Source organism: Patagioenas fasciata, chromosome 3, assembly GCF_037038585.1.
Source record: "Patagioenas fasciata isolate bPatFas1 chromosome 3, bPatFas1.hap1, whole genome shotgun sequence".
In the NCBI taxonomy this organism is placed as follows: Eukaryota; Metazoa; Chordata; class Aves; order Columbiformes; family Columbidae; genus Patagioenas; species Patagioenas fasciata.
The window spans coordinates 124,465,341-124,479,661 of NC_092522.1; the positions used below are offsets into that span (position 1 = coordinate 124,465,341).

Below are 14,321 nucleotides of genomic sequence, written 5' to 3' on the forward strand. Positions count from 1 at the left end.
CCCCCCACACTGGGGGTCCCTCGCCCGCTCCCGCCGCAGGACCCGTCTGTCTGGCGTGGGATGGGGTGGCAGCGATGCTCTCCTTGCAGGACACACATCCCCGATGCCCAAATCCTCCCGACAGTGCCCAGTTCCCCACTCGCTTGGGGCTTTTGCATCCATGTTGGGGTTTGAGCTGAATTTTGGGTTGTTTTTTGGCAATTTGTGCCGCTGGCAAGCAGGGAGCTGTTGTCATCATCTGAGCAATTTGCAGCGCCCTGGAGCATTTAATAATCCTCTGCTGGGGAGCTGCAGGGGACCCCAAACCTCTGCAAACCTGGGGGAGAGCTGAGTAGCCAAGACCCCCACCAACCCCCCTGATGTCACTTTGATCTGTCCCGAGGGGTGTGACACGCTCTGCTTGTCCCCCAGGATCCCGAATGGCAGCGCCACATTGGACCGCAGCTCCTCTTACCCCCAGCTTACATTTTGGGGAAGCCCCTGCTCCAAAATCGCCGGTGTTTCCTCAGGGTGAGGGAGGACAGAGCATCTCCGGGGACCTGAATGTGACTTTGAGGACAAAAGCCAGGCTGGTCCGCTCCGCGGTGGCGCTCGGGGCCGAGCATCGCTGCGGCTTGTGGCCCTGGAAAGCGTCCAGGAGCTGGAAAGCTCTGTGGGATACTTGGGATGAAAGGTGCATTAGAAATGCACAGGATTATCGGTATCTTTTTAATCTCTTTTTTAACCGTCTCTTGGCCTGGGGGAAGGATTCGGTGGATGGGATTTTTTCTCTGTGGTGCAGAACACTTGCTCTGTTATGGGGGGACCTGCTGCCTCCTTGGGAGGGGGACACGGGCCACCCATCGCATCCCCCTCATCCAGCGCTGGCACCTTGTGCTGGGCTGGTGTTTGCATGCAGGAGGCAGGAGATTGTGATGTGGGGCCCTGCGCCCATTTTCAGCCCCCATTCCATTTCTTTTTGCATCGCTGGTGAAAATGGGAGAGCTGAGCTTTAACCACAGCCTGGATCATTGAATCCTCTCATAGTTTGGGTGGGAAGGGACCATTAAATCTCCCCCTGCCATGAGCAGGGACATCTTCACCAGCTCAGGTTGCTCAGAGCCCCATCCAGCCTGGCCTGGGATGTCTCCAGGGATGGTTCAGCCACCACCTCTATGGGAACCTGGGCCAGGCTCTCACCACCCTCAGCACAAACAATTTCATCATATCCATCCTGAATCTCCCTCCTTTAGTTTAAAACCATCACCTCTTGTCCTATCAAGGATGGCTGGTTTCATGCAAACCGCAGGTTTGTGAGCTGAACCATTGGGCTGTGTCCCTGTCTCTAGTTGGATCTCACTGTCCTAAGCCTGGCTTAGGGATTGGCTGCTCCGCGGGGGATTTCAAACTGTGCCTGGACTTTGGCTGGCAAAATAGCGTGTTTCCCCCTTCTTGGGGCTGTGCAATGACCTTGACAGTGGGAAAAGCCTGGTCCTTTTTGTCCCCAACCCCAAAAAACTTGCTGCTCGCTCTGTCTCCAGGACCTGTGCTTTGATTCAGGAACGAGCTCCTTGGGCAGGGACTTGGCTGTAAGGGGAGCCGGGAGCTGCGGGATGGGGTTAACACTTCCATGGGGGTTCCCATTGCTTTCCAGTCCCCCCCTACTTTTACTGTGGCCACGTGTGCCAGACAACAAACCGAATCTCGACCGCCGTTTATTTCCTCCATGTCCCCTCCCTTTGCTCTCTGGTCACCAGCACAAGCTGTCTCCTCCCACAAAGCTTGAAATAGAGAAGGTTCCCCTTTTTATTTCTATTATTTTGGTAATATTTCTTTTCGGTGGCAGCGGGAACAGGGGAAATGGGGCTTTTTCTGGGGAGGAGGCGTTGTCAGCGGTGCCATCGAGGTCCCCAGGAGCTGCCACCAAGTCACAGCCGGCAGCCGCGCGAGCGGATGGGTTTTGTGCTAAATAAATAGCTCTTGGTGGGACTGGATGGCTCAGCGGGGGATGTGAAATGCAATTAAGAATTAAGCTTTTTTTTAATTTTTCTTTTTTTTTTTTTTCCTTCTATACATTTTAACTAAATGATCTGCGAATTAATTCAACGCTCGTAGAGGAAAAGGGGCTGTTTGTGGTGCCGGCAGCGCCGGGGGCTTTTCGGACCCGCTTGGTCGTGGTTCTCGTAAGGTTTTGTGTTGAACATCAATGGCTGTGGCCAAGTCCAGGGCTTTCTTCCTGCTGCATTACCATGTCCGGGCAGGATTTGACCCCTCCCTGGCAGAGATTGTGCCAGGCCAGGGGCTGATGTTGTTCACCTCGAATCTCAGCAAGCCCGGGTGCTTAAGGGCTCTGGTAATTGCTTGTGCAATCAATAATTGCGCAAGAAAATGCCTTTCCAGAGGTGTTTGGCTCCCGGCTGTAGCTCTGCTGGGGGTATTGGAGATGTTCCCCTTCCACGGGCACTCCAAACCACCAAACTGCCAGGGTCAAGAGTCACGGATCAACCTCGGACATGAAGGTTTGGATAGGAAAGGTGAATGAGAGTGGAAATCCGATGCTTTGAGGAGGTTTACAGATGCCGGGTAAGGACCGCAGACTGCGGGTGAATTTGCAATGCCTGCGGCAAACAGAATCCTTGTGTTCAGAGTGGGCAAAGAGCTGCTCTGCAGGTGTTTGAGAGGTGTAGCGATGCGCTTTGCTTGGTTTTTGCCAGTCCGGAGCTGGTAATGCCCGGCACGTCAGCCCTGGGTGATGGAGAAACACAGAGAGAGGCGGTTGTGGTGGGGCTGGAGGGGGCTGTGTTCGCTGAAGGAGTGACCAGGAGAAAGGAGAGGAGAAAGGGAAGGGGAAGGAAAAGGGGAAAGGGAGGAAAAGGGAGGAAAAGGGGAAAGGGAGGAAAAGGGATGAAAAGGGGAAAGGGAGGAAAAGGGGGGGAAAGGAAGGAAAAGGGAGGAAAAGGGGAAAGGGAGGAAAAGGGGGGGAAAGGAGGGTAAGAAGGGGAAAGGGAGGGAAAGGGAGGAAAAGGGGAAAGGAAGGAAAAGGGGAAAGGAGGGTAAGGAGGGAAAAGGGGAAAGGGAGGAAAAGGGAGGAAAAGGGGAAAGGGAGGAAAAGGGGAAAGGGAGGAAAAGGGGGGGAAAGGAAGGAAAAGGGGGGATAAGGGGAAAGGGAGGAAAAGGGGGGGAAAGGAAGGAAAAGGGGGGATAAGGGGAAAGGGAGGAAAAGGGGAAAGGAAGGAAAAGGGAGGAAAAGGGAAAAGGGATGAAAAGGGGAAAGGAAGGAAAAGGGAGGAAAAGGGAAAAGGGATGAAAAGGGGAAAGGAAAGGGGAAAATGAGGAAAAGGGAAAGGGAGGAAAAGGGGAAAGGGAGGAAAAGGGGAAAGGAAGGAAAAGGGGGAAAAGGGGAAAGGAAGGAAAAGGGGAAAAAGGGGAAAGGGAGGAAGAGGGGGAAAAGGGGAAAGGGAGGAAAAGGGGGGAAAAGGGGAAAGGGAGGAAAAGGGGAAAGGAAGGAAAAGAGAGAAGGGAAAAGGGAAAAGAGAGAAGAAGGCAGGCTAGAGAGAAAGCGCGGCTGTGGCTGGTGCCGTCACATTTCCATCTCTGTAAATGAGGGTTTTCGCTCAGGTTTGTGCCGCAATTAGAACTGGGTGTGGGCTTGGATGTGGCGTTTCTGGGGGAAGAAGGAAACCACAGCCCCGTGCGTGGTCAGCATCTCCAAAGGGCCCTTATTGTGTGTTCTGGTGACCATGCAAAACAGGGCGGGGGGGGCGCTTGTTGTTTCTTTTTCCTCCAAAAACCTTTCAGACTCGCGAGCCCTCCCGTGTCCTTGGCTGTTCTGCCACGTCCGGCTCTGCGCTGCGTGGCCCAAAGCTTTGGCCTTGCAAAATGAACCTTAATTAAGGTTCTTCTCTTAATGAAGCAGCTTCCGGAGGCTGGTGCTGCTGTTGGGTGGACTCTCAACCTCCATCAGAGCTTCTCCGCCTATGCGATCTGGACCAGACGCGCAAACTGGCGAACATCTCGCATCAAGCCCAGAGTTTGGGTGGATTTCCTGCAGTTTAAGCCTTTTTCCCCCCTCAGCTTTCCCTCTGCGTGTGTTGTATAACAAAACCAGGCGCCCATTAAGGCGCTTAACTCCCCTTCTCCCCTCGAACCGGTGCCAGGTACCTGATGCAAACCTCCAGCTCTGCCTTTAATGGGTTGTTTCCCTGCCTGCAAAAGGGGCTGGTGTGGCTTTAATGCCAGAGACTAATCACAGCTGTGAAATATTAATTAATTTGGAAGCGTTGCACGTGCGCTGCGGTGCTGGAGAAAGCTCGGAAGTGTAAATAATGGAGGGGAGAATCTGTCGCTGGTGTAAGTGGGAATTTGGGCTGATTTCTGTCCCACCGTGGAGTTGTTAAAGCTGGGTTTGATGCCTGAGCTGTCAGTGTTTGGAAAGGGGGGGAAGATGGGGATGAGCTGTTCAGTTCTAGGCCCCTCACACCAAGAAACCCTTGAGGTGCTGGAGCGAGAGGAGAGAAGGGAACGGAGCTGGTGAGGGGCTGGAGCACAAGTGTGATGGGAGCGGCTGAGGGAGCTGGGGGGTTCAGCTGGAGAACAGGAGCTGAGGGGAGACCTTCTGATCTCTGAACTGCCTGAAAGGAGCTTGGAGCCAGGGGGGTCGGGCTCTGCTCCCCAGGAACAAGCGCCAGGAGCAGAGGAAACGGCCTCAAGTTGCCCAGGGGAGGTTGAGGTTGGATGTGGGAACAATTTCTTCCCCAAAGGGCTGTGGGGCATTGGAACAGGCTGCCCAGGGCAGTGCTGGAGTCACCATCCCTGGAGGGTTGGACAGACGGACATGAGGTTCTCAGGGACATGGGGCAGGGACAGGAGTGCATTAACGGTTGGACTCAATGATCTTGAGGGGCTTTTCCAGCCAAATTGACTCTATGATTTTTTGCACATCCCTGTGTGACCCCACATCTTTTGGGTCTCTCTGAGCTGTGCTCACAGCCTCAGGACAGCCCGGAGCACACAGGAGCTGTGCACCCACACATCCCAGCCCTTGCCTGAGCCCCTTCTACTGTCCAGTGCCCCATCCCTGTGCAGTCACTGGGGCGGCTGAACCGGCCTCCCAGCCCTCACCCATATCGGTGCCGGCTCACGTCTCGGATGAGCCGCTCGGACAGGTAGGCACCGATGCGATCCAGCTTCTCCGGGGCAGAGAGGGCATAAAACGTCAGCTTCTCCATGTTGGTCTTCACCAGCCCATCCTGAAAGAGAGCAGCACAGCGCGTCACAACCTCACACCGGCCCTGGCAAACATCAGGAGCATCTCTGCAGCGGGTTCTCAGGGACATGGGGCAGTGCCAGGGGTGGGGGAATGCTTGGACTCGGTGACCTTGAGGGTCTTTTCCAACCAAAATCATTCTGTGATTAGTTGGGCAGACCCAGGTGGGATTCAGGGATGTGGCACCGGTGTGGATTCAACCTCCGGCCCTGCTCCCATTTGGGATTCCCTTCCCCAGTACAGAGCTGTGATTTGGGGCTCAGCACCCCGGCTGCGTCGGTGGCAGCAGAGAGAGCGGCGCGTGGAGCAGCGCCAGGGGAAGCTGCGAATTTAATTGCTGAGCTAAAGGGCTTTGCACCGCCGGCTCCACGCGACGGCTGGGAGAGCGTTTCCCTGTCTGACAACGCTCCCGTCCGTCCCGCTCAGCGACGTGAGAAATGCGTCCTGGCAGCGACAGCCTTGGCTCCCCGGTCCCCAGTGTCTCTCTGCCTCAAAAGATTTCCTTGTCCCTTCGTTCCGGCGTCAAGGGACACGTCTCCCTGTGACCAGCGTTGCCTTGTGTTGCCCTCGGAGAGGGACACATCTCCCTGTGACCAACGTTGCCTTGCGCTGCCCTCCGAGGTTTGGGTCTTCTGCAACATCCCCAAAAGCGTCTCTGCCCACCGAGGAGCTGTCAGCTTTTATCAAACCCCTTTGCAGATGCTGGTTCGTACCGAAGGACACTTGGATGAACAAGGGAATGAGCTGCGCCCGTGCAGCCCGAACCCTTCAGGAAGGCTGGGAGCTGTTAATTAACATCAGCACATTGCTCTGAGTTACAGAGCTGCGAGCTGGATTCAACCCCCTCCCCAACTAAATATGGTAGAGGTTTAATGCAACCGCCCAGGGTCCCCCCCTCTTTTCACCACGGCTCTTTTCCAACACATTTTCTTTGCATTGAGCTGAACCGAACTGCTTGAGCCACCTTGGGGGGCAAAAGGAGATTGGTGGGTGCAGAAACTGCATTTTTAATGTAGGTTTTCCTGCCTCTTAATTGGTGGCAGAAGCTCAGAGCGGCACCCGAGCGAATAAGAAGAAGTGGGTCTGCGACCCCGACATCTCTTTTGGTTCCCACCACCCCTGGTAGCACCGCATCCATCCCTTCCCTCTGCTCGTTTCTTGCTTTCCCTGTTTTATCTCCCCTTCCCGTGGGCTCCATCCCTCTGCCCTCCCCAGGGTGGATGGAGAATAGGACTAAAGTGTCTCAGGGCCAACTTGCATATTGCTCAGTGACATTTCTAATGCATAGTGGGGACGTTTCATCCTCCTCCCCGGGCGGGCTCACCCACCGGGTGCCAAAGCACTGGTGGAGTCGGAGGGTGGATGGATGTGAAGGAGACTCTTGCTTTGTAAATGAGATTTTGCTAAGCAGATTAGGGAAAGGTCCCTGGTTGTGTGCGGGGAAGGACAGGACAGGGCTGGGCTGCCTTCGGGATGGTGCTTTTGCTTGGGGTTGAGTGGGTGACCTTCACGGGATACTGGGTTTAATAAGGGATTTGGCGTGTTTTAATTAAGATTTATTTGCAATCAGTTGGAATGCCCTTATTAAGTAAATTCCAGGCATCGAATACTATGCCCATAAGGTTTTCTGGCCGTGCTTATTGCCAGAGTGTTGTTAAAATGGGGATGGGATTGACGAGGAAAGGTGGACACGTGGTCATTTTGGGAGGTGAGCTGGGCCTGTGTCCTGTTCTCAATGGGCCATATTCTGTCCCAAAACCCCAGTTACAACTGGTACCAGCGAACCCTCCTCCTGGAAACACATGTAATGAGTTTATTCCAGAACCTCGGGGCTTGTGCCGCTGTTGGAGTGGCTAAGCGGGGGTTACACCAGCAACCCGCAGTCACCGGGACTGGAAAAATGCAATTATCCCTCATTAGATGACTTTCTCGGCGATGAATTATTGAAGGAAAAGGTCCTTTGGCTCGCTTTGTGCCCCAGCAAGTGTGGATGTGACCCGCCGTGGCCGAGGGTGATGGTGATGAGCCAAATAAACGCCATGGGGTGTCCCAGGCGGGCGCGAGACGGAGGTGACACACATGTCATGGGCGGCCGCGGAGCCGCCGCTGCTCCCGAGCTTCCCATCTTATCCCCTTCCATACGGGGATGGTTGAGTCACGTTTCTCCCTGCCTAGATTTACCTTATCTTTAAGCAAAGCCGTGTCCTTGCTCTCGGAGCTGCCAGCAGGAGGAGAGCGTGACGCGCCACGCCGGTCCCCGCATCCCTGGATGCTGCTGGGCTCCGAGCATCCCCCCTTGTTAGCGCAAACCAGCCACGCTTCGTGCGCCGAAACAGCAGAGATTCAGCCTCAAAACACCTCCAAAAATCCACCCTGACCCCACGCCTCGGTGCTCAACGAGATGCCCAGCGTCCCCGACCGCCCCCGCGTCCCGGTGCCGCCGCCGGCGGAGCAAACCCGGCGCGGTTCCCATCGGAGCCGCCCCGGGTGACTCAGCAGCGCTGGCTGAAAAACTCCCTTCTTTATTTAAACGCCGGCTCCTCGCTCCACTGAGCATCTCCCCGCAGCGATGCTGCCGCCGGCCCAGGAGCAGAGCGCTACCCGGTGCCTTGAGCCCCCCGGTTTGCTCCGGAGATGATGGCTCTGAGCAGCTGGGCTCTCAGCCCCGCACTGCGGCTCTGTGTTGCCGGCCCTGCCTGCTCCTGGGAGATGCTGCACGTGGCCGGAGCAGGTACCGTCCCCTCATTTTGTGCTTTATCCCCCCGGGGTGTTGGGTTGGATCTGCAGGGAGGGACAAGCTGCTGTGGTTACCGGTGACCTTCAGTGTCATCTTTCTATTTTACTCATTTATTTTTAAATACCTCGTGCCAGCGTTGCAGCCGCAGGGTCCCCCCCGGTGCCACCGCGTTGGTGCCTCGCTCAGGGGTGGTGGATGGGGACGGCGTGGTGGGTGCGAGAGGAAAACAGCGTCTGGAAAAACAGAATCGTAGAAATAAAGCCAAAAATTAATGTCTGAGAGCCTTTTAAGGGGGGAGTTGTTGCCAGCCCCAGCGTTAAGGTTTGGTGCTGTTAGGGGCTGGGTGGGGGTCCCATCCAGACCTGATTTCAGCCCTGGAATCAGGGCCAGACTCGGGTTTGTTGTTCTCTGGAAAGTCCTTGGAGCGGGGAAACAAAACAAGGGAGATATTTCCTCTTTCCTCAAGGTCTGTGCCATTTTTACTCTGTGTTTTTGAGGGATTTCTGCTCCCTCTGTCTGTGCGTGTGTGTCGGGCAGAACCGAGAGCAGGCAGAGGTTTGGGGCAGGAAAGTTGTTCTCGGTTTGATGCCAGAGACCCCTCAGGGAGCTCAACCCTCTCACCGGACACCAGAGGCTCCTTTGGAGACCTTGTCCTTCTACTGGGCCGTGCTGGGACCTCACCGGTGGCTTTGGGTCCCATCCGGACCATCTCTGTCCCCCCACACCATGGGTCCCCCAAGTCCCCTCTCCTGGCAGGTGATTCGGGTCTTGGTCTCTCTCCCGCTGCTGAATTTCTTTAGGTGAGGCCTTAAAAATCTGCTTCTGGAAGGAGAGGTCGTGTTAGGTGAGATGGAAGGCATTAACTTTAATTATGCAGTTATTATTGATGGGATCCGTGCTGTGTCTGCTCCTCAGCTTCATTCATCAGGATGAGGGTGGGGGATTGGGAACGCGGTTGGGCTCTATGCTCCTTTCCCCGGGCTAGAAATGTACGTTCATCCTGAAAATACTCCAAAGTCACATTTCTGGAGGTGAGATAATCACTGAAGAGGCTGCAGGAGGTGGAGGGGACCTGGTCTCTTGGGTAATGGGATCATTTATGGGGAAAATGTCCAGGGAGAGCTCATGGCCCCTGCTGAGACACCAGCAGGGATGCACAGTGGGGTAAATCACGCTGCCTTGTCCAGGCTGAAGGGAATTGATGAAGACAATGCAGGAGATCATCAGACGCTCATTTGTGTGAAAGGCAAACGAGGATTTATTAAGAGGCCCGTTTAAAGGCACTTTGGAAAAAGCAAAATCGATGGCGAGCAGCTGAGAAGGGAGGAGGGAGAGCGGCCGTCGCGAGGCTCGGAAATCAAATATTTGCTAGCGGGAAGGCGCGGGGGGTTTGCAAAGGAGCTCTGTGCTGGGAGTGCTGGGCCTGGGGACCCCAAAGGGGACCCCAAAACGAGCGTCCACCTCCCCTGTGTGAGCACATGGGTGGCGGGAGCTGGCACGAGCAGCCGTGAGCTCATGCGTTCCAAGCGGAGCGATCCCCGGCTCCCGCCGCCGCAGCCTTTGTCCCCCCGGCTTCCGCGTCTCGCCGGCGCTTGCCAAAAAGCAGCCCCGGATTACTCGGCTTCCCCGGGCTCACAAAAGCCAACAGTTGGCGGGGGCTGACCCCAAGCTCCTCGGTGGGCGCAGCACCCCAGGAACACCAGGTGTGCTGGAGCAGGGGGTCCAGGCGTGCGAAGCCCTCGGAGCGGCGCTGGGGAGGGCAGCGTGTCCAGCAATCTTATTTTCTTTCCCCTTTTTTAAAAGAAACAAACTCTGTAGATATTAATCAGTGTCTGGGAGGCCGGGCAGCGCTGGTACGGCTTTCCACGGGGGGTGTAGCAGCGTGGAGGTGCCCAGGGGTGCTGAACCCTCTGCTGCTGCCACTGTCCCCATGCTTGGTGTGTGTGGGAGCACAACGGATGCTCAGGAGCCCTCCTGGACCACTGGCCACCCCCAAACTGAAGATTGGAGCATCCCTGGCTGCTGTGGAGCATGAGAAATGGGATGTGGCACAGAGATAAATACCCAGGTTGTAAACCCCTTCCTCAACACCCCCCTGAAAGCAGAGCAGGGGATTGCGGCCACATTTTGACATTTGGTGGCCAGGGCTCATTGCTCTGAGTCGGGAGGAGGGTGATGCCCGGCTTTTGCTGCTCTGTGAAGTTGCTGCTACAAGAGGTTTTGCCTCAAGGCTTGTGCATCAGGGACAGGCTGCTGGCACAGAAATTGAGGGTGGGGATGGTTGTGTCGCTGTCCTGCAAAACACAGGTCACTTGGTGTCCCCTCGGGGGAGAGGGACCGCGGTCCGGCAGCCCAAAGGTAGGGGGGCAGTCAGAGGGGTTTGGTGATTCTCAACAGCTCAGCGCTGGAGCTGCAAACAGGAAAAGCGCGTTTTCCTTTCGTAGCCTTCATAAAATGCTCTCTCTTCGTTCTCTATCGCCGTCTCCAGCAGCCCGAGCTCTCGTCGTCACTGCACGGGGCAGGGTGTGAGTGATGTGGCCTCGGGTGAGCGAGCGGAGGAAAGAGCTCGTGGGCTGAGCACCCGCGAAAGAGGATCTTGCAAGACACAGAGGCCCAGATGTAGCGGAACTTGGGACATCGTGGTCTCTGGTGGTTGCTTTCTTGGGCGAGAAAAGCAGATAACCCTGCAGTCCTACGTCAAACGATGCTGGTCGCCTGCCAGTTCCCTGCCTCTCAGCTGTGATTTTCTTCCCTTGTGTGTCTTTTTGGCTGCGAAACTCTGGGATGTCATCAGCTTGGTGCCATGTCCTCATCTCAGGCTTCCCCGCTGAATCCAAGGATGCGTTTTCCACCAAAGGCACCTTCAGGCAGGGGATTGCCCGGGAGGTGAGGGTCGTGTCCTGCTCACCGGCTCTGTCTCGTCTCTTGCAGGCGTGTGCGGCTGCTGCGGTGCCCTGCGGCCTCGCTACAAGAGACTCGTCGACAACATCTTCCCCGAGGACCCGGAGGTAGAGGAGATGCTGCTTCGCTAAGGGCTTGGGTTGCAGGGATGTGGTGTGACTTCCAGAAACAGCTCCTGGGAGGCGGGGGATGCTTTGGCTCCATTGAATCACAGATGGTTTGGGTTGAAGGGACCTTCCCAGCTCCCCCAGTCCCCCCTGCCATGAGCAGGGACATCTTCAGCAGCTCAGGTTGCTCAGAGCCCCGTCCAGCCTGGCCTGGGATGTCTCCAGGGATGGTTCAGCCACCACCTCTCTGCCCAACCTGGGCCAGGCTCTCACCACCCTCAGCACAAACAATTTCATTATATCCATCCTGAATTTCCCTCCTTTAGTTTAAAACCATCACCCCTTGTCCTATCACAACAGGCCCTGCTCAAAAGTCTGTCCCCATCTTTCTCATGGGCCCATTTTAAGTCCGGAAAGGCCACAATGAAGTCTCCCCGAGCTTCTCTTCTCCAACTGAACACCCCAGCTCTCTCAGCCTGTCCTCCCAGCAGAGCTGTTCCAGCCTCGGATCATTCCTGGGGCTCCTCTGGCCCCTCTCCAGCAGCTCCATGTCCGTCCCTGTCCCCTGTAGGGCTGGGACGTTGCTCGAGGCTGACAAATGGTTCTTGTTGTATGTACAGTGTGGGGTGCTCAGTGGAAGCCCAGCTGAGGTTAAATATGATCCTCCTTTGCTTTTCCTGTTGTACAAAGTGTGGGGAAGCACTGGGACAGGACCAGCGAGCCAAGGTGTGCTCCTGATGTTTGCCAGGGCCGGTGTGAGGTTGTGACGCGCTGTGCTGCTCTCTTTCAGGATGGGCTGGTGAAGACCAACATGGAGAAGCTGACATTTTATGCCCTCTCTGCCCCGGAGAAGCTGGATCGCATCGGTGCCTACCTGTCCGAGCGGCTCATCCGAGACGTGAGCCGGCACCGATATGGGTGAGGGCTGGGAGGCCGGTTCAGCCGCCCCAGTGACTGCACAGGGATGGGGCACTGGACAGTAGAAGGGGCTCAGGCAAGGGCTGGGATGTGTGGGTGCACAGCTCCTGTGTGCTCCGGGCTGTCCTGAGGCTGTGAGCACAGCTCAGAGAGACCAGAGCGTGTCCTGCCTCCCAAAGTGAGGTGTGGGATCACGCAGGGATGTGCAAGCTCCTTATCATAGAGTTAATTTGGCTGGAAAAACCCCTCAAGATCATCGAATCCAACCATAACCCACCCTGGCACTGCCGCATGTCCTGAGAACCTCATGTCCGTCTGTCCAGCCCTCCAGGGATGGTGACTCCAGCACTGCCCTGGGCAGCCTGTTCCAATGCCCCACAGCCCTTTGGGGAAGAAATTGTTCCCAGATCCAACCTCAACCTCCCCTGGCGCAACTTGAGGCCGTTTCCTCTGCTCCTGGCGCTTGTTCCTGGGGAGCAGAGCCCGACCCCCCTGGCTCCAAGCTCCTTTCAGGCAGTTCAGAGATCAGAAGGTCTCCCCTCAGCTCCTGTTCTCCAGCTGAACCCCCCAGCTCCCTCAGCCGCTCCCATCACACTTGTGCTCCAGCCCCTCACCAGCTCCGTTCCCTTCTCTCCACTCACTCCAGCACCTCAAGGTCTTTCTTGGCGTGAGGGGCCCAGAACTGCCCCAGGATTGGCGGTTTGGCCTCCCCAGGTCCCAGCACAGGGACGGTCACTGCCCTGGGCCTGCTGGCCACACCAGTGCTGCTACCAGCCAGGATGCTGGTGGCCTCTTGGCCACCTGGGCACGCACTTGCTCGTGTTCAGTTACCTAAGCTGCAAGGGACCAGGCAAACTGGGAGCCACGTAGTGTTTCCCTGGCATCATCCTGTCCGTGTTTGAGGAGTCTGTGTGTTTATGGTGTTTGTCCCCAGCAGCAGGACTGCCATCATCCCCTGCTCCGTCATCAGGAGCCTGTGGCATCCTCCAGGCCTTTAAAAGCCCAGAGTGGCTCTTCTAGAGCCAGATGGAAGTCTGGCTGGCTCTGGGCAAGCAGCTTGACAGGGTGGCCCTGGCTGCAGCTTGCTGGGAGTTATTCAGGACGAGCTTGTGTGTGTTGCACCCCATGAACATCTCTGTTGAGCTGTGGTGATGTGGCACAAGTGGGATCAAGGATGAGGTGGAGGGAGGGGATTCAGGTCCTCAGCACAGGACACACATGGAGCTGCTGGAGAGGGGCCAGAGGAGCCCCAGGAATGATCCGAGGCTGGAACAGCTCTGCTGGGAGGACAGGCTGAGAGAGTTGGGGGGTTCAGCTGGAGAAGAGAAGCTCCGGGGAGACCTTAGTGCGGCCTTTCTGGACTTAAAAGGGGCCAAGAAGAAAGATGGGGACAGACTTTTGAGCAGGGCCTGTTGTGATAGGACAAGGGGTGATGGTTTTAAAGTAAAGGATGGAGATTCAGGATGGATATAATGAAATTGTTTGTGCTGAGGGTGGTGAGAGCCTGGCCCAGGTTCCCATAGAGGTGGTGGCTGAACCATCCCTGGAGACATCCCAGGCCAGGCTGGACGGGGCTCTGAGCAACCTGAGCTGGTGAAGATGTCCCTGCTCATGGCAGGGATGCCACTGCGGGAGCTGGGAAGGTCCCTTCAACCCAAACCATTCTATGATGAGGTGCAGCGTGCTGACACTTTTCCAGGGAGCGTGCCATGGGGATGCGCTGGGCTGGATGGGAATTGCTGTGCTTGTTCTGTCCCACTCCCCTGCCTGGTCCTGCCTGGACCCTTTTCCCTTCATCCTCCCTCCCCACGTCGCTTCCAGCTTTGCTGTGTTTACTGCAAGGAGAGAAGCACCCACCTGCAAATAGTTGCTTGGCCCAATTAGAAACCCTAGGGGAGCACGGGGAGGGCTCCTTCCCTTTGAAATACCTCCTGGATTGATTCTCGTCGTCTCTTAACAAAGCCACGACACACAAACAACGGCTCCGCTTCGTGCTGCGAACTCCAACCCGCCTTTTATCCTGGGGGAAGAGGCGGCAGCAGCCTCCCGGAGAAGTGCTAGAACTTGGAAAACCTTCAAAGCCTCCTCGCCATCGCCCGTCATCCGGAGTGACAGGACATTCAAAGCTCTGCCTGATGTTCTGCGGTTAAGCGGCTGTTAACAGGCTCCGCTCGCTATGTTGGGGAAAGAAAAGGCTTTCAAAGATTCTTTTTGACATCTGATGACAAGCCTCGGCGGGCTGGGGGGGGATATATCCCTTCCTCCACCGCTTGTGCTTGGAGGCACGTAATTGGGTTGGAGCACGAGCTAATTTTCCAAGTCTTAGCTTTGAAATGCCTGAAGTGGGTTTGAATCAGCCTTTGGTTTGTGGGTCGGCGCTGGGGGAGCAGCGGGGCACGTGGGGGCCCCTCCT

General features: G+C 56.2%; 1 protein-coding gene across 5 annotated transcripts in view; it reads left to right on the forward strand.

Annotated features, from left to right (window-relative positions):
- EFR3B (EFR3 homolog B) overlaps positions 1 to 14,321 on the forward strand; it is a 54,040-nt gene that overhangs the window by 9,384 nt on the left and 30,335 nt on the right. For 3 of the 5 annotated variants that reach the window (XM_071807180.1, XM_065834504.2, XM_071807181.1), the window contains exons 2-3: positions 10,914 to 10,990; positions 11,781 to 11,908. In XM_071807180.1, the coding sequence (XP_071663281.1) occupies positions 10,914 to 10,990; positions 11,781 to 11,908 (205 nt within the window). Of the gene's footprint in view, positions 1 to 7,546; positions 7,977 to 10,913; positions 10,991 to 11,780; positions 11,909 to 14,321 lie in introns of those variants that run through there. The other 2 variants (XM_065834502.2, XM_065834503.2) reach the window with 2 other exon arrangements.